Here is a 20,497-nt window from a genome sequence, read left to right as displayed (position 1 = left end):
ATTAGTCTCACATCCTGGATTTCATTTCCATATTTATTTTGCACTTGGTTATTATTGTTGCTGTCGGTAGGATTGTTTAGTTTTACAGTGTCAAATAAAATGGAGGAGAGGATAACTGCAGTATTGACATTTAATGTCGGCCTAATAATACAACTCAATGTGGACACATTTATTAGTAATTTTATTAGCGTGACTCTATATGATGTAATATTTTCCCATCGGCTGTTTTTACTGCTTGTGGGATTGGCTACTGTTGCCCCAGGTTGTCAAGGAAACAGCACAGTAAGTAAGATTCACCTTTTTTATTACCTTTCAGAGTGTGGCATCATTTTTCCCCCCCTTTATTTGATCGCATGTTTTGAGTCAGATGGGATGTTTGGAAGTTGATTTAGAACGAGATGAAAATGAATACTAATATTTTGGCAAGTACTTTGCACTCCCAAAATTGGGAATGGAAATGAATGTTGCACACGCAAATCAAACTGACCTGATCCGACCGAGTTACAGTCTGGCTGCCGCCCAATTGCTGAGTCAAAATAACACAGAGGCTGGCCCGCCACCACACGCAAACCGTTTTGCGTTAATCAACGTAATGTGCTTGAAATGGGCCAGAGTAATGACATGCTGTCTGCTTAAAAGACTGCAAAAGCGGGAGACATATAACATCCCTGATTAAATAAAAACAACACTACCAAACATTCTACGTGGCTGTTAATGGTAGCAAGTCCATTTTCCCAAGGGACAAGAAGACATACAAGAATTTGTTTGGTCATTAAACAAAAACAGAATGCACTGATGAAAATGTTTCTAAAGAAAAAAAAATGTGGTTTGAAAAATGCGTGCTGAAACCAGATTGGATCTCACCTGTTCGTAAATAATTTTTGTCTACAAATGACCAAAGACAAAGATATATTACCAAAGGCGACAGAGGAGCTACCATTTGGTTTTAGGATGAAATATCTGGAATAAAAAATAGGCAACCCCCCAAATAAATAAATAAATAAATCATCAAAAAAAGCAAGTCTGTCTTTTTATCCATCTATTGTGCGAATAACAGAAAGTGTCATTGAGGAAAGGAAAAACGAGTTTAATGCACTCAGAAACGCCCTAAATGTGAAAAAAAACAAAAAATGGACATACAGTCATATGTCTCTATTCTCGAGCAAATCATTTTTGGCATTTTTACGACTCAGATTACGGCCGAAAATTGACCAAACTAAGCAAACCCGGAAACTCTCAACTCTCCTTGGCTTCCTGACATGAGGACATGACACTTCCTCGTCTAACGTCCATTGAGAACAGGTGTGGTTTTTGTGATTTATGGAAATGTGTTTTTGTTATTTCTGCATAGTGTGTTAGCCCCTAATTATGGGCTGATAATATTGTTTAGGATCTCGAACAAATCGCTTTTTCGAACAGTGTTTCAGAACAGGTGATGGTCAAAAACAGAGGTATCACTGGACGTCATTTTCACAGGACAGCGAAGATTTTTGTGTCTTTAAAAACCAAGTTACAATTCATTGTTCTGTGTCGACCCATTTAGTTTTAGAAGACACCATTTCAATTCGGGACTTTCGTTGCTTAGTTCTAACTAAAAAGAAAAAAAAACGTGTTGCTTTTGGGTGGGAATCTCAGTTCATTTCACTATCAATGACGTTATCCTGATTGAATTGACCTGTGGTCATAGTCCTGCAATGTCCTCTACCAGCATGCGAAAGGATATAAATCTCTTTTACTGCAGGATTGAGGAGTCATCCGCTCAAATGAACTCATTGGCAACACACCTCACACAGCATCCTTGAAAAATAATTGCAATTGACAATCACCTTTAAAAAAAACAAAGAACAAAAAAAAAAAACACTAAATTGGTGAAATATGTTTGATGGAATGTTTATATGTGGTTTGGAACAAAATAAAGAGAATACATTACAATACTATATTTGATTTGACTTTTAAAACATGCGTTGTGTCCTCTTAGCCCCTTTTCAGATTTTGTGCTGTGGGATCCAAAAAGGAAGGAACACAAGGAAATGTCCGGGAACATTTTGCATTTTCCACTGAGAACTGTCAAATCCCAAGAGAAACATGTTTCACTGAACCGGAGCATTCACTCTTCCTCCTGATCCAATCAGAGTGGCCTTTCTGTTCCACTCAGCATCTTTCATATAATCTGGTCACCCGTGAGATGAGAGTTAGCGCAGAGAAATAGAGGACGGGTAGCATGAAGAGAATAGAGCTATTCTTTTGCTCCTTTTGTTACATAAGTCCACAATTAGGAAATGAATGAAAGGCCACAATTTCTTGAGTTAGCAGATAGCTTATCATGTTGTCGGTTACAGAGTGCATTGAAAGGGTCAAAGAGCAAGTCAAATCCCAAATTATCTTCACAATATGTTCGATGCATATTTGACATCAACTGAAATCTGATTAACTTCATCTTCATACCAAAACAGCATAAACAATCATCTTACAGGCCAGGGCGGCTCGCCTGCCAGCTCCTGTTGGACATCACAATGCGGTGGTAACCATAGCAACCAATACGTGACACCGTCGGTGTGGCTTTCGTCACTGAGCAGCTGCAAGACTAGCATGAGCTGGAGCTTCCAGCTCCTCATTTTCCACGTCTCCACTTCCGGCTTGCCGAGAACAAATAGACGCACATTGATGATGTCATACAGGCGCCAGGAACAAGGTGGTTGTGGAAAAAAAGGCAGCAGTGAACGGGGGCATGGAAGCAAATGAAAGAGGAGGAGGGGTGAGTTATGGAAAGAAGACAAGAGCAAGTGTGGGAGGGAGGCTGTAGACAAAAGAGGAGCTTGAGACACTGTGTATTTGCGTGTGTGCGTGTTTGTATGTGTGTGTGTGTGTGTGTGTGTGTGTGTGTGTGTGTGTGTGTGTGTGTGTGTGTGTGTGTGTGTGTGTGTGTGTGTGTGCATGTGCTGAGTAGACATAAGGGGTCCATCGGGAAGCCAGTGTGGACCCTTTTTAGCAGGTCCATCTGTCCTACCACAGGTGAGGTAATGTGCACTCTAATCACATCGTAAAGGTTGCATTATCAATTAAGATGTCATATATGCGTGGGTGTGTGAAAATCCCCTTATTTATTTATTTTTGTATTTTTTTATTCATTTATGTATTTATTTATTGTGCGGCCCAGTAGAAAAGTGGTTAGCACGCCAGTTTCATATTGATTGATATGTTCTTGTGTGCTTTGAAATGCGCTTGTAAATTAAATGTATTATTATTATTATTATTATTATTATTTATTCATTTGTTTCTGCATTTATTTATGTAGTTATGCGTTCTTTTTCATTTGTATATGTGTTTATTAATTAATGTATTGATTTATTTATTTTTAGAAGCAATGTTTTGCTGTACAATACAATGTGCACAAACAATGGCCATGGATGCAAACAGCTAAACACAACATAAAGTCATGGTTTGTTCGTAAAAATGAATAACGGTAAATAAAAATATAAATGTGCAAGATATTGAACTATTCAAACACGCGTAACAAAGATTAATGAACGGTCAGACCCTTGATTAACCCTTACATTATGTTGAGAAGAAAAATCACATTGATTATGTTGTAGGTCATTTTTACCCGTATGTAAAAATCCACGCAAACCAGTCAAATAATAGGTGACATCAACAACAACTGTTTCTGAAATGTTATAAACATACAGTAAAGTCTCGTTATATCGATATTCAAGGGAGTCCGAAAAAATATCGATATAACCGGGACTATCGATATATCCGACCCTGTTTGCATGTAATTTTCTCCGTGCGTGCATAGAAATAGTATCGATATAACCGGGACTATCGATATATCCGATATCGATATAACGAGACTTTACTGTACTTGAAAAGGGAGAACATATTTTCTATCCCATTGGGATATTTTAGAACTGTTTTGAAGAAAAAAAAAAAGAAAGGATATCCAGTGATTTCGTCAACACCAAAACGGAAACGGGTCAAATTGACCGTAACATGGTATGAGTGTCAAAAACTTGATGACCACGATCTCTACTTCTCTCAGTTGGAAGTAGTTTACTTTGAAGCAACATAATTCCATTCTGCTCGGACCTTCATTAATCTTATCAATCACTCAGTCCAAGCCGGTTTAAGTTCAGTAGCTTTGTTGCTCTGACCCATTTAACAACACACGTGGTTCTGGATAGAACACGCTGACTCAATTGCAGACCATGAGGAAATACAACTGGTGTCATGTTTTGCATGATATACGATGGGCCAAAAAAAAAAAAAAAAAAAAAAAAAACACCCAAAAAAACAGATCTGAATATTTCCATGGATTATTGGGTTTAACCACACAAACATCGATTCACTCAACACAATCACATGGAAAATTTCAAAGCAAAGTCTGTAGCTACCTTCTCCCTACATCCCTCTGAAACAATAGGCAACACTTCCTGAAATTCAGAAATATCAAGAGCAGTTTCCTTAGGGTTGGAATTAATTGCGGAGAGTTACTTTAAATAAAGGCACATTAATAAGACGTTTCCATCGGTTCAACCCTTTCCTGCTGTTTTAAAGTTTTCAATGGTAATCATGGTTAAAAACTGACATAGGCAAAAGGCATACCAAAGTCACCCATTAACATGCCAGGTGTGGTAAAGCAGTGTGGTTACAGTTTGAGCCATGATATTAACAAGTCTTGCAAGATCTCATGAGCACAATCCAATGAGGAATCCAGAAACTTTTTTTTGTGCAACGTACTCTCATTTTTTCCAACTGCGCATGCTGTAATGCATGATGTCAGTGAGACATATTGTACATCCATCAATGTTATCCGGTTTTTTTTAGGGTTGTGGCTGAGCTGGAGGCAATTGCAGCTGGTTGGGTGAAAGGCCAGCTACGCCCGAGTCTGTCACCGACAAATCGCAGGGCATTTAAAGTCAATGTTCTCCATGAATCGAACATGCATGTTTTATAATATGGGATGAAAAAAAAAAAACACAAGCACAGGCAGAACATGCAAACCACGCAGTTGAAGTCTGAAGCCCAAATGTTCGAATGCGAAATATCACAACTGTGGGCTGGCAATGACGACAACGTAAAACAAAAAGGGTGCGACACAAGTCCTGATTCAAGATAGTTTCAAAGAATTACTGTAACTGCAAATACAGTTTAGCTGTTCCTGATTTTGTCTTTTTTTTGTAGCACAAACAAGTGGCGATAGGAGGAGAATGTGAGCTCTATCAGTCAAATGTGCTCTTGCAGATACAGTATTGGAATATGGTGAGAATGCAGCAATATCATGATACAGTCAAATGACCTTTTTAGATAGTCAATGGCTTTTTTTCTCTCTCTCTCTCTCACACCCAAGCACACACGCACACACACAAGATACAGTATATGCAAGGATGTGCGGACACACACAGGACAGTACTTCTATGACCTTCAACTGAGTTATGGTGATAATATGCAGTGAAGAAGGGAGGGAAAAAGTGTATGCATCCATTATGGACAAGAACTAAATGGCACAGCGCCTTTTTTCTGAAATCATGAAGGATATTTTTCCACTTAAAATCTCCCAGCCGTCCTGCCAAGACCCCCTCCTGGTACCGCACTCTTTTGTCTCTTTAATGTATTTGTTTACAACCTTGTCTAAATTTGAGAATTCTTTCCCCACTGCTTTTCTCAGAGGAACTCTACCACTTCAAACAGCCCATCGAGCAGCTGGGTTTCTGTATGCTTAACAAGACTTTGATCTGTCTTTCTGATAGCTCTCCACCTCTATTACTGCAATGTGTTTGGTTACCTAAAGGCTGAGGCGCGGCGACAGGAAAATGCTCGGTCGGCTTCTATAAAATTGCAGGGGAAGAAAAAAATGTCTCCACGGAAGATGGGGTTACTTGATCAGTTGTCAAAAACTTTGCTATGTTGCTCATGATGATGATTATTATTATACCATACTTGTTATTTTTGCAGTAAACAGAATTGATGCACCTATAAAAATAACAGTCAAATAACACCATAAAATGTTCTATGAACTAAATGCTCATTACAAATGAATTCCTCTTACATGCAAATTCATTCAAAATGTAAATGCCGTGTAACAAATTGCAATTGACTTCCAAGATTCACTATGCTACTGTGGAATATATTTGACTGCACCCCCATTGTATTAGAGAAACACATGAACAATTGTTTAATTGCCGAATCCCACTGCAAATCCCACAAACCTTTTCTCCTCTCCACCTTCAATCAATCTTTCACTCTAGGCACACTGCTTCACCTTCAAATGATGGAACATTCTCAGAAGACGCACTCCCCCGGAGCCATTTTATCCTCAAAAAAACCTACCTCGCCCCTCCTCCTGAAAGCAGCCTTCACCTTCTCTCAATCCAATCTGACCTTGCAGCCTTCCAATGTCAAACAGCTGGAAAGGATCGAACATTTTCAAGGCAGGTGAAAGCTGAGATTTGAGAGATGGAGGTTAAAAAAATTGCTGAAAGAAGCAGGGAAAAGAAAAGCGAGGAAGTGAAAGAAGCGTACGTGGAAATAAAGACATGCTCACATCAGCGTGACTTGCGTTCTCCTTTCAAAAGCTAAATCACAACATAAATCGAATCAAACCACGGGGAAAAAAAATGCATTTGAACCACCCAACGACTGAGTTATAGCTTGTACGATCTTAGTCAAATGTAATTGTGAAATAATGTCAGGAACCATCCATCACTAATCCAGAAGCAAAGAAGAGCTTCAAACTGATCTTGAGTCAATCACAAAAAATAAAAAAAATAAATATATAAATATTGAATGAATTAAAAACAAAAAGCAAACAAACAGAAAAATAAACAAATACACAACTGAATAAATAAACATACAAAAATACAGATACATAAATAAATAAAACTAACTAAATAAATAGGTAAATAAATACATTTTAAAAACAGACCCCACTGGTAAACAGTCTTTTGGCCAGAGTGTTGATTTTTAGCTTAAAATAGCAAGTGCATCTGTGTGATTGGATATAAATTCCCTCTTTAGTCTATCCTGACAGTTACGTCTTATTGCCGAGGCACATTGTTGGCTTTTTTTTTTTTCAAACCACTTCAGACAGTGTAGCAAAAAAATCTCATTTTACTCTCCAGACCTTTGTAAAAATGACATTTATGGATCAAGCAATTGATGCAAGTTATGTGCCAACTACACACTAATGGTAAGAATTATTTCTATTGCAACTCTTTTTCTCCCGTGACAGTGTGGCCGGACAGTTGGCCGAATCGTGTACCCAATAGCCATGAATGTGTATCATATTGTGAGGAGTGTGTTGAGTAGTAAGTTGTGTATACTGCTCTGTAAAAATATTGCTGGCCACCCCAATGTGTGTGTTACAAAACTAAAATTAGTTAGTTAGTACAAAGCAAGGCTTTTGTTTTCAAAATGGCAAAATTCACAAGATATGAATCGTTTTAGAAAATTTAGTTTAAAAGCATTCAGACAAAAACAACGGTAATGGTCCCATGACTACGGTTGGACAGAACCCTCGAATTCTATGCATACCAGCCAGGGCGAGATACAGATGAGCAAGACATTCCACCGTGAGTAAGTCCACACACAAAATTATGTAAATCCCATCAATGCAATGTGAAGAATTTGCGGGGTTGGAATGGCTAATCACAATACAGTCAAATACAAAGTCAGGTCAGTAAGTCAGATGGCTGTCAAATAGAATCAGTCTTCTGTGGCAGTCAATCAGCATTAAAACTACATTCAAGTCAAGTGTCAACGTACGGGTGAACATGCAGTATTTTGCTCACAGTAATCTATTTACAAATGATTGGAAGTAAACTTGACTGACTTGTCAAGTCCAATACATGCGCCGCCTCGGGTCCATCTAATTAATGAAGGAAGAGCTTTCTATTGCCTCTTCAATTGCACAGCTATATCAGGCAAACAGTCGATTGATAGTAGATTGATGAAAAACATTGAGACTCCCCTCTAACACATGCACGAACAGCCGGTTTTATTGAGGGAACGCAGTTCAGATCCCCTGCCAGTGACCCAGATCAGGACTTGGGCCAGGACCAGCACTCCAAGAGCCCAATCAAACATGGAAGAAAACTGACAAAGAACGATTCCTGCTGATATGGCACTCTTTTTTGTAGCATCGAACACAGGAAGACATTTTGTTATTTCATTTGTTTGCCCAATTTAGTTTAATTGGGTTGGGGGGTCAAATTGTGTCGTTCCTTTTAAACACTGCATTTTCAAATCCTGACTTGCTGAGGGGTCAAAATAAAAGGAATGCAGGTCAACAAGAAAGGATGACGGTTTTTGTTTACACCCGAGCCGAGTTATGTTCCCCGCCAGTGTCATGTCGCACACAACAACTGCTTTCATCTCATCCACCATTTTGCTTCATTGGTCCCAACAGAAGTCGTATTATTTCTCTTTGAAGGCAACCCGACTTAGGAAACGTTAGCTCGCACCATGGTGCATCACGGAGGTCTACCTTGTCAAACTCCTGCTGCAGGACCTGTTTAGCAACTTCCAGATCCTGGAGTCGGACTCTGAGCTCCTCATTCTCCTCCTCCAGGCGGGCCCTCTTCTTCTCTCCGCTGTCTAGCTGACTGTGGAGACGGATGGAGACATCTTTTGCCACCTGTGAGCAGGAGTAAAATGCACAGCAAGGGGTTAACTCAGCAAAGTGATTTAGGGCAAACTGTAGATCTAATGGCAGCTGTAATATATGTGGACTCGTTTCTGCAGATGGTGGACACTCTAAGTTGAGTAAATTCATATTTTGTTTTGTTTTGGGGGTGGAGGTGTGGTGTTGTGACTCAACTCATGATAGGAATTAAAAATAATAATAATATGCACAGTGAATAGTTTCCCTGCAGTTTTAATAGCATTTCCAGATTCAAATATTCACGCTAACGCTACGCCAACTCATTGAGGATATCAGCATGCAACCACATTGGTGAAGTGTGTCTTGAATGTACATGTGTATGTCACGGCATGAACGTTTCTTCACAAACAGTTCGAGTGAGAAGCTGAGCGCCACAATACTCAATACAATTGCCCACCCACACCAAACAATGGACCCCTGAACTCCTCAATCACTCACTGTCCTGTTGCGTGTGTTTGCAGGCTTCCACATGATGAGTCCTGATTGAGTTAAAGAGTGACGGTGAGCTTGTTTTTGGTTTTAAGGTGAAACCGGGGGTCACTGAGGTCTACCACACACCTAGCGGCAAAACGGCATAGCAAAGTGCACATCTTCCAGCCACTAATTCTGCCATGATTACATTTTTTTGCCGGACTCTCACATGTCAAAGCACAGCAAAAATGCAAATTAAAAAATGTTTAGTTTACATTATTGGTACATGGCTCAGTTTACAGCCTTTGTTTTGTGTTGCAGAAAAATGTCCTTCTTCGGGTTACTGCACAATTAGATAAGTGTAGGAGTATGTGTGCATCAGTATGTATGTGTGTGTGAGGACATACGTACATCTATAAACCGATCGAAGTGAGAGCAGACAGGTAACCATAAAACTAAGGTGAAATGAATCATTAAGGTCCTTGGTGATGGGGGGAACCTTTTTAAGTTTAACGGTAGGCCACGCCAAGGTAAATGTCCTCTTTGATGGAAGCATCACTGCCTGTGTGTGTGTGTGTGTGTGTGTGTGTGTGTGTGTGTGTGTGTGCGTGTGTGTGTGTGTGTGTGTGTGTGTCTGTATTAAAGTACAAGGCATGTTTTATTTATTTTTCATATTTTCTCAGAATTTTATTTCTTGTCCTTTAATATTTATTTAGGGCTTGCTAGGCTTGCATTGGTCTCAGACAGCTGGGAGAGGCTCCGGCACCCCCACGACCATTGTGAGGATTACTGAATCAGAAAATGGATGGATGGATGGATCACGTTGAGGCCCGAAATTTGGCCAAAGGTCAAAAGATTCAAAGAAGGGTGGTGGGGGTTTGGGGGATATTTTCGCAAGCCACTGTATGTGATGCTGCATTGTTTTTCTTAGTGTACTCAAAAAGACTCAATGATAAATTGTCAAAGTTCTTAACAACTCATAAGTGAATTTATTATGTACTTTGCATTTATCACAATGACGTGTTCATTGGTCATGTTCAATTTTCTTCCTCTCTTTTTAATTGTACTTTTTTTTCTCTTTGTAAGCCATTGTGAATGCTGTTTTGTGCTTCTGCGTTCAAGAGAATGTGATGGGATTTTAATCCACTGGAGATTCACTATAGGATTTAATTTGCATTCATTAAGGCCGATGGCGAGAGAGGAACATGTTGAATTTACTAATTTGGTGTGTGTGTGTGTGTGCGCGCGTGTGTGCGTGTGTTTGTATGTGTGAAGTTAAGTGGGAGGGGTAAATAGACAGACAATGGAAGGCAAAGTGAGTTCTGTCTTCCACAAAACACACACAATCACACACGCGCATGCACGCACACACACCAATTGCAACACAACTTGAAGGACCAGAACGAGCAGTAACAAGACTTTTGTTTGTTGGACACTTGCACAACTCACAGGCAAAAAGTGGAGCGTCGGCTCCAACTGCCATTTGTTGACCGAGAATCTGTTTGCCCTGTGGCATGAATGTCTGCCCGTGCATGTACGTGTGCGTGGGTTTGTGTGTGTATACACATGGTATTCTGAAATTGGGCTTTTTTTTTTTTGGGGGGGGGGGTGGCAATGGATAGAAATATGTAAAATAAGATGGCTAGAAGCTTTAAAGTGTTGTTGGTGGATTAAGCTGACAAAAATATATATAATAATAATAACATCAACCAAAATTCTGTCACCAAAACTAAAGAAGTTTTCTGTGAAGGCCTCGTCCTTAAAAGATGATGAAACATTTATGGTCCATGTGAAATAATAACAGCATGGAGGACAGAAGTCAATATTTTTGCTTTGTGTTTGAAGGGCTGAGGGTGTACGTATTTTCCCTTTTCTGTTTGTGGATCTCAGTTTCCAGCATGAGCCACATATTACATCACTGTTATTTTTGAGCTCCAAATACAATAAAACTGCAGCTCAAAGAGGTCTTCACTCCAGTTTGGGTTTCATATAAATCATTTCATTCGTATAACAGCGACCCCAAATGCAACAACAAAATTACTTGTTTCAGTCAATATAGTTAGTGATAAAGAGGGTTTTGATTTTTTTAACTCCTGCGCAATTAATTTAGGGGTTATGATGGCGACACTTTGACATCGGAACTCATTATTTCCATTAGTAATTGCTTCCAGTGGAGCTTCGAGGGGTGCATTTGGAAGCCGACCTGCACTATGGAGTGGATAATGTTCAATTATGGCAATTACCCATGGGAGGTTTGAGATTCATTTTGCAAATGAGAAACTGAAAAATATATATTTTTTAGAGAACTGCTCCTGCCATTATCATAACACATCAAATCAAGCGCGAACCAAAAACAATCTTGCATTTGCAGAGTAAATTTCAAGATCCGCTGTGGGTTTGACAGGCAGGTTGCATGGGCAGCCCTGGTGTTTATGCTCTCAGTGGTGACGGTAGTTGACCTTTTAACATCCGGCAAACACAAAGTCCTCTCGCCGCCCATTTAGAGGATGTTACATCATGACTAATCTGCAGCAAGTCTATATATAAAAAACCATTATGGTTGAAAGAGATACTGAGATGCCGGCACGACAGCTGTTCCTCTGATGCATTATTCTTTGAATAGGATGGAGAAGGTGGCCAAATGTGATGAACACTCAGAATCCTATGCATGTTTTGCTCCACCCCAAATGGATCTGTCATGCCCGAAAAAGTAATAAATTACAATTTTGAGAGCTGCTAGGAGAGATAATTCATTATCAAAACCTCATGTTTTGTGGTGAGGTCTGCCACTCATGGTGAAGCTTTACTTCCTGCACTGCTAACTTTACAAACACGCAAAAAGTAAAAATGTAAGTTGAACTGCCTTGAACTCTTTCAAGGACAGTGGTTGCTGCAGTATATGGCCATTGTGCTATCAGGTGTATGAAAAGGTTAATTTATGAATTCCTTATTTACAAATGTGCAGTTCTTGTGCCCTGACAAAGGACCAGTACTTTGAAATGTGGAGACGTGAATGGTTTTAGGACATTGAGCTGACTTTTGGCTCTCTCAAAGGCAAAATAAGCATATGCATATGTACTCATTTACCCTAAAATGTTGGTCACAATGGAATGACCCAATTTTTTAAGTGTATTTATTTTTAACCCAATTTGTTCTGTTCATTTTACCCGAAAAATTGAGGCAAAACCGAATAACCCAATTTTCTGGCTCAAATTCATGTAAGTGTGGTTCTGTTATTTTTAAGCACAGAAATTGGATCAGATTTACCCCCAAGTTGGGAATTTTTATTTTAAGAGTGTGCATCCAGATGTGTGCAGTTGTCCGTGGGAATGAGAGCAGTGTGTGAGTGGGACAGGAAATGATGTCGGGCGTCCTGAAGGAGATTCTGTTTTGTTCGGGGAACACACTTGTCGTGTCACATGGCGCCTCACACTGACACACATTCTAAAACAAACGGACATGTGATGCGTTTCAAGAATAAGAGTCGCCTGACTGCCACATCTACAGTTCATCTTACGTCTATCATGAAAGTTTACACACACTCAAGAAATTTGCAGTAAATTGGAGGAAGGGTATCAGTTTGTGTGTGTGTGTGTGTGTGTGTGTGTGTGTGTGTGTGTGTGTGTGTGTGTGTGTGTGTGTGTGTGTGTGTGTGTGTGTGTGTGTGAGTGAGAGTGCATGTGCGTGTGAGAGTGCGTGTGCGTGTGTGTGAGTGTGTGTATTTGTGCGCTATGAAATCAGTGCCTTCAAGCATAAGGAGTTAAGCCAATTTAGTAAAGCAGATCAGCGTTTTGTGGCGCTCAAGAAGTCAAGGTCATGTTGCTACGACGAAGCAAAATGTTGACTTGAAATATTCTCTAAATATGTATTTTTAATTGAACATCTAGTGAAAATTAGTTTGGGAACTGAATAGTAATACACTACATGATCTAAAAACTATATAGTGGACCCATTGCAGTTTTGTACCAATCTTTAGTGGTGCTGGAATGAGCCTAAAAATCACTTCAAAGGAAAAGGTGGAAAGTTTAACATGCGATTGAATGAGCTGAATTGGGGAGATTTTTTTTGTGTGTAGATATTATGAGTGTGTTGCATCATACCATCGCCGACATCTGCCAGGATTAACGCACTGCATGTTTATTGTGTAAACTGCCTCTCTGTTTAGTTTAACAGTGTGTTTATTTGTTGGCTGTGTAGACATAAATAACCTTTTTTTGTGTGTTTTGTTGAATCATTAACTCATTCACTGCCATTCCAGAATTTATTTGGGAATTGAAAAGCATGATGTGGAGTGCCATTTCCAAATTTGTTCGGGTTTTGGTTTTTCTTGCAGGGGGTCGCCAATAAAGCGCTGGTTAGACCTCTGGCAATGTTTTTACCTCCCACGAGGGGGCAACATTTCAAGCTCATATAAATAACTCCAGAGACATATAACCTCGGAATTACCTTTTTTTTTTCGGATCAAAGAATTGAGTCGAAGGTTTCTAACGCTGTACAGAATGTTTATGTAGTCCTAAAACTCAATATTCTGTGGGTCCTGAAATTTCAGTGAAAATGACAAAAACCCTGGCACTGGAACGGACACATTTTTGCACATCTGTCTGGCAGTGAATGAGTTAAACATGTTATTTAATTGAAAAAACGAAAATGCAATTCCTATTCTTGACGGATAGTCTGCCAATAGGTAGATGACAGTTTTGCAATAGTTAAATTTGTGTTGCCAATTGGCAAACACAACCTGAAGAGTGAGCATCCCAACCCCCGTATTGACACGCACACACACAAACACACACGCACGCACACACACACACACGCACTTACACACACACACACACACACACACACACACACACACACACACACACACACACACACACACACACACACACACACACACACACACACACACACACACAAACATGACTGGGTGGTGTAACTTGACTCCGGACAGTGTTTGGCCCTGGCAGCAAGGCGACAATAACTCGCGTTGTTGAGGGACACACAGAGATGTCAGCGTCTATCTCCCAGCAGTGTCGTTTTTCATCCATGATGTGTATATTTTCTACCGCAGTCGACTGTTGCTCAAACAAAAGCTGTCCCCCCCGCCCTTTTTTTAAGAAAAACTTCCCACACATCAGTCGATCCGCACCCATGCCTTCACATTTTCTCATATATTTTCACAGGGTGTTAACTAGGACACTATGAGACCTCCGCCTAACAGCAAATGCCCAGCACAAGTTTTAATACATGATTGCTTTAACACAAGACACAACTGCTATTGACAAGCCCTTGCTTTTTACTTTCTTTGGCCTTTTTAAATCTTCATTTAAATCTTCCCGTTTTAAAATTCAAGTCAGATCTTCTTTCGAATCAGCTCCATTAAAGTGTCATAATCCTTTAGGCATAGCCTTGTCCTCTTTTTACCGCCCACCCCTACCCTCCCTGCTTCATCGCTTGATCTGTGTGGCTAATTTGAATTTCTAACAGTCAGCAGCGGTCCCTTGCAACCCCCCCCCCTCCCCCCACCACCAACAACCTCACACAGGATGTACATTCATCCCTTCCACTTCCTCTTTCCAACCTTCCTTCTTTCAGGACAACCAGATGGTGAGACAGCAGCTGAGCCGCAGACAGAAAGAAGCCAATTGACGTGTGATGTCACAGAAACACACTTTTGGCCGGCACACACATGCACACACACACACACACACACACACACACACACACACACACAACACACACACACACCACACACACACACACACACAACACACACACACACACATTCCACACACACACACACACACACACACACACACACACACACACACACACACACTTTTCTTATCCATTACACACACAGGGATAATGATAATATCCATTCACATTCCACACACACACACAAACTCACACACACACACAACCACACAAACTGTGCATTTTTCTGTTCGTGACAGTGTGCATGTGTTTGTCATTGAGGCCAGTTTATCAGAAGACTGTGGTTTACTGTCGTTCGTGCAGCTTGAAAATCAAACCAAGTAATTTGATAGCAGGGGCGCGAAATTCATTTTTGTCATGGACCATATTGTCATTACGGTTTCCCTTGGATGCTATCTGGGGAAATGTTCAGTGAGTGTGTCAAAAAAAAAAACGATGGTAAATTTCGAATGATGCTATCACAATCTTGCGATCAGGGTATGTCATAGGAAGAAATGCATTCTTTTCTCAAATTAACATAAACACAAACTGATCAGTAGACACAGAGCATCACGCATTTTCCGTAAACTGTCTGCCTGATGTGACAAGAAGTCTTCAGCTCAAACAGAGCGCTTCGAAGCAAAAAACTTACTTTGACGTCTTGCTCCAGTGTTCGGATCAATTCGCCATCCACTTGCCCCGTTTGGGCCACTCGAATGGAACGACGCTCCGACTTTCTCAGCCGGTATTGCAAAATGCGGCAGGTCTTGTTCGCCTGCCAATGAAAGATTCACTCAGAATCAAAACTTTTTTTTTTGTAACAGGGATCATTTTCAATACATTGTGAACTGATTACGATGGGATTTGAAGCAAAGATTCATTATAGAGGACAAATTGAATGCAGTCAAATACTACTGATGTTTTACAACATTTGAATTTAAATGACAACTTTATCTTTAAAAATCACAAAAGCCATGGTTATCATGTCATATTATGTGATACTTGAGACCCTCCAGCCCCTTGATGAAAGTCATGAACCCGATTTCATAGGTTTATCGTGTTCACAGTTTAAAAACATTCTTCGGCACTCTCTGAACCAACCTTTTGTTTTCAAAGTAAGCAAACAAAGAAAATGAGGTTCAGTGAGAGGCTGAGCTCTCATTTCATCATGCTCGCCTGCACTCACATAAAAACACATCACACACACACCTGCTCCAACTGCTGGCGCAGGTCCTGCAGCTGGTAGACGTCATCCTCCATGTACATGTCTCTCATCTCCAGCATCTCAGATCTTAACTCTTCCATCTCATCCTGGGAACAACAGAAAACATGTGAATCAAGCATCCGTTTGATTATTTAGCCTTATTGTGGTTACGACTGATCGCCAGACACTGGCGGCTAATTTGGAGGAACCGACATGCATGTGTAGACAATTTCCCATTCATATTCGCACCTATGAGCAATTTAGACTGGGTTGACACTGCAGTGCGATATCCCCTCTTGAGGTTGTTTAATTTATAGGACATGTCTTGAGTAACCACCGCTCACAAAAAGCACAAAGAATAGTATGTTAAGATATTGTTTGGTTTCTTCAGTACTTCCACTTTCCAGTCAGGACTGTAAAAAGGTCACTGAAAGTTTATTAGATCCTCTTTGTGAATACTCTTACAGTCCCTGTGGGGAAATGTCATTTTTGAAGTGGCAATTAGGAATGAGGCAAAAGAGATTCCTCCACTGGAAACTTGATATAAAATAAAATGTGACAGAGGGTGGACGAGGCGAGCACATTCTTGTACATAATGGGAATGAATTTTTCATTCCAGCTGAGGAGCATAAATCATATCAGGTCACTCGGTTTAAAATGGTATGCCTGGTTCCAATAGAGATTTGTGCACTTGTACTTGTGGGATGCCATTAATTCATTCACTGCCATTCTCAAATTTATTTTGGAATTGAAAAGCATGACACGGAGCGCCATTCTCAAATTTCCTGGTGTTTGGGTTTCCGTGCGGGGGTGTCGATCAAGAGCTGGTCAGACCTTTGGCAATGTTGTTCCCTCCCACGAGGGGGCAGCATCTACCTTTTGTACAGCCGCCCCCATTTCAAGCGAATATAACTCCACCCCATATAATTTAAAAATTAACTTTTTTTCTCATGAAAGAAGAGAGTCTCAGGTTTCTGACGCTGCATTGAATGTTGATGTAGACCTACAACTCAATATTCTGTGGGTCCTGCAATTTGAGTGGAAATGACAAAAAAACCCGGCACTGCAGAAATCCTAGAAACCCAAACTATTGTGCGTGTGTGTGTGTGTGTGTGTGTGTGTGTGTGTGTGTGTGTGTGTGTGTGTGTGTGTGTGTGTGTGTGTGTGTGTGTGTGTGTGTGTGTGTGTGTGTTGTGTACTGTTTCATAACCTGTAAAGATAGAGCAGCTGTGTGCAGGGTGTGTCTTCCACTTTTGGAATAAAAACAATGAGGTCAAGCAATGAAGTATCAGATGCTAGCAAACATCTTGGATTAAAGCTACTTTGCATGTCAAGGCGAAAACAGGAAATAATAGTCCGAAAAGACAGGAAAGGTGGGGAAAAGGAAGGGAAATAAGTAACGGAAAGGGGAAAAGGTGAGGGAAAACAGTATAAAATGTGCAGACCGTGAGGTGGAGAGAAAACATGTGCTTAGAGAACGAAGATGTGAGGTCACAGAGCTGGGGAATCACAAGTTAATGTGCAGAGAGAGAAATGCTCCACTGACCCGCTTTTCACAGCTAACTAAGAGGTTTTTTTTTTCCTTTTTTTCCGTCATGTGAGCAGCGAGCAAGTCAGGAGAAAAAAATGAACCAATCACAGGCTACATTGTCTTGTCTTCTTTTCAAAATTAGAGCTGAGCAAGCAGTGTCGGTATACACACAGGGCAAGAAAAAAGAAAACATTTGTCTCATTGAGGTGTATCTGTAGAGTAGGATACGCTTCATTGAGGATTGTGTGATTTTCATCTTCTCCCAAGTCTTTTTAGACACGTTTTAATACTTTTTCAACCCCAAATGCAATTGAGTGGTACCTTTGAAGGAGATTGGATGTGCAATGGATGAATATTCTATCCAAATGCTCTGGATGCTGAGCTCATTTGCACCAAGCAGGTATTCCTCACAGCTGCAACAACAGTTGCCCGGAGGCTTTTTTGGGCGGTGGGGGCGGTTAATGCAATCATATGTAATCGCGTATTACTTTCAAAACCATTTTTTTTGCAATCCATTGATTATTTTGAATGAATGTAATTGTTATTTCACTATCAACTGTTTTGTTCAATGCTTTGTTACAGCTTCAGCTGTTGTTGAAGCGCTATATCAGGGATGTCCAACTCATTTTTTGCTGCGGGCAACATTGTAGTCATGGTTTCCTGTTATGAATTTAGGGAAAGCATGAGAATGTTTCATCTCCTCCACATAGTACACACAGAACGCACAACAAATTACCGGTAATGAATAACTGGTTTTAGAATCTGAAGTCAAGAACAATGGCTGTTATTGTGATTTACATACGACAATTTGAATGAGGATAAAGCGGTATGGAAAATGGATGGATGGATAGGTTCAGACTTTCACAAGCATTATGGCACTTGGCATGCTTGATTTTCTTTCGTGGGTCGAGTAAAACGATGTAGCGGGCCAGTTTTGGCCCCCAGACCTTTACTTTGACACTCGTGCGCAATACACAGTAAATCAACATGTGTTGTATTCGGACACCTACAATTAACCCTAGTAGGGACAAATGTTACTACATTGGACATTTTATCATTTTATCTGGTAACTGGTAATCATCATTGGTGCATTAAGGGGTTAGAGAATGAACGTTTCAATGCTGTGAGGTTGTAGATGGTTGTTCATCTCTGTGTGCCCTGTGGTTGGCTAGCAACCAGTTCAGGGTGTCCCTTGCCTAATGCCTGAAGACAGCTGGGATAGGATCCAGCACCCACCGCGACTCTTTTGAGGATAAGATAATCAGAAAATGGACATTAAAAACAATATAAACAAACCATCAAACAAACACAGAATGTGACTTACTTTGAGGTAATCATTCTCAGACCGGAGCTCCTCGATTTCTCTCACAAATTCCTTATGCATACCGTCCACAAACTCCTCAGTGAGGTCAGAGAAGGCCAAAGATGTGCTGGCTGGCATCCTGCTGTCCACTGAGGTGGCCGAGCGCTCCTCCGGCGCAGATGAGCTCTCCTCATCGGCCTCAACACCAACAGACAGTCGGTCCTTATCACGCATCTCCTTGGAACTTTTAGCACCGGCAAGGTATTGGTTAGTTCCATTCCCGAGCAGGTTGTCGCCGCCACCTCGGCTACTCCTTGACTCTGTGTCACTGCTGGGGGCGTCTGAAGACACTTTGTGTTCCTCGGAGGCGCAGTCAGACAATTCGGAACTGCTGTCGGTGGGAGAAAGCTTTCCAGGGGCGCAGCCCGAATCCTTGGACAGGTCGTCCGACCCAATACTGGCGTCCGACACCCTACGTGCACCGCTGGTGCTTTTGGCCATCTTGGCGGCCGAGTTCTTGGATGATGCGTTGGCGGAGGAAGCGGACGACTTGCCCGCCGGTTTCACAGCATTTTTATCGGCTTTAACATCTTTTCCACACGGACCTCCAATGGGGCTTCGCCTGGAAACGCGACTCGCCAGGTGGATCGCTCCCGGCTTCACGCTTAGACTAGGGGCTCCCAAACCACCACGGATCTTCGTGAGGGACCACCCTGGTACATCTTTGGGTCTGGCCGGTGATGGAGCGCGATTAATTTTCTTCTTCCCACCCTGAGCTAACAGGAGAGAAGGCAGCTCAGCGTGCTGAGCCGGCCCACTGTCCGAACCTTGTCTCCCCCCTACGCTTTCCATCTTCTGCCGGAGATGGAGTCTCCGTTCCTTAGGCGAGGCGTAGGAGAGGTGCGCCGGGCTGTTGTCGACATCAACCTCCTTTGACTTTGTCATTCATTCCGTTGGAACCCAACCTGGAAACTGAAAAGAAAGCTCTTGTTGTTGTTGTGGGGTTGTTTTCTACCGTGGAAGGCAGAAGTTCGGCTGAAATGAAGAGACAACAGCTCACAGACAAAAGGAGCGAGATGAAAAGCTCACGCGGTGAACAGAAAAATACACGAAAGAGGACCGATTAAAATCATGTCGTCTTAACTGTGTGTCGTCATCCAAAAAATATCTAAATAAAGTTGCATTTCCTCAAAACCACGGCGCTTGTCGTGAAACGGTGTCTGCCTTCCAGCTCCGAGCTCAACGTGAAGAATCAGAGGCGGAGATGTCGCCCTTTCCCCCGCCCACATAACGGACATGCGGCAGGGGGAGGGGTGTGCAACAAAGGGGAAAATATAAATAAAAACACACGAAAACATATTCCCTTTGTTTTCCTAAACATAACTGTACTTTTTGAAAAGTCTAAGAATAAAATAAAACCATTACAATTCAACCGTCAAATAGTTCATCCCCAGTAAATACTTTCCAACGAGCTCCAAATCAACAAATTATTATTCCAATTAGAGTTTCAAAACTGTGTTTCAAAATAAACACAAATGCATTTTCATATCTGTCATAATGTGTTTTTGAAATGTTTTTAACATATATAACATATTTCTCAGGCATAAAATAGAGTGTCGTTTATATTATATTACGTGCATTATTTTGCAAAAAGGGTTGAATTCGTCGAACAGTCTCCCAGTCAAGAAAAAT

The 20,497-nt window shown here is 41.0% G+C and overlaps 1 protein-coding gene and 1 long non-coding RNA gene across 5 annotated transcripts in view; one reads left to right on the top strand and one right to left on the bottom strand.

Annotated features, from left to right (window-relative positions):
- Positions 1-20,060, bottom strand: part of mtcl2 (microtubule crosslinking factor 2) — a 48,504-nt gene extending 28,444 nt beyond the window's left edge. Inside the window, exons 1-4 of the mRNA XM_089011661.1 lie at positions 18,827-20,060; positions 15,977-16,078; positions 15,420-15,542; positions 8,483-8,632 (exon numbers count right to left, since the gene is read on the bottom strand). Of these exons, the coding sequence (XP_088867787.1) occupies positions 8,483-8,632; positions 15,420-15,542; positions 15,977-16,078; positions 18,827-19,750 (1,299 nt within the window). The 5' untranslated portion in view covers positions 19,751-20,060. The remainder of the gene's footprint in view (positions 1-8,482; positions 8,633-15,419; positions 15,543-15,976; positions 16,079-18,826) is intronic.
- On the top strand, positions 1,696-6,519 carry LOC148903953 (uncharacterized). 4 transcript variants are annotated; one of them, XR_016116859.1, is made up of 5 exons: positions 1,696-2,755; positions 2,948-3,012; positions 4,825-4,915; positions 5,182-5,259; positions 6,246-6,519. It is a non-coding gene; the product is annotated as an uncharacterized LOC148903953 (long non-coding RNA). The 4 variants fall into 4 exon arrangements; XR_016116858.1 differs by having other exon boundaries at positions 4,825-5,088; XR_016116861.1 differs by lacking the exon at positions 6,246-6,519 and adding an exon at positions 5,348-5,391.
- Positions 20,061-20,497: the final 437 nt, after the last annotated feature.

This window comes from Hippocampus bargibanti, linkage group LG01 (assembly GCF_051943395.1).
Source record: "Hippocampus bargibanti isolate YZ-2025 linkage group LG01, ASM5194339v1, whole genome shotgun sequence".
In the NCBI taxonomy this organism is placed as follows: Eukaryota; Metazoa; Chordata; class Actinopteri; order Syngnathiformes; family Syngnathidae; genus Hippocampus; species Hippocampus bargibanti.
Note: the sequence above shows the minus strand (reverse complement) of the source record. Positions and strands in the feature narration are given on the sequence as shown.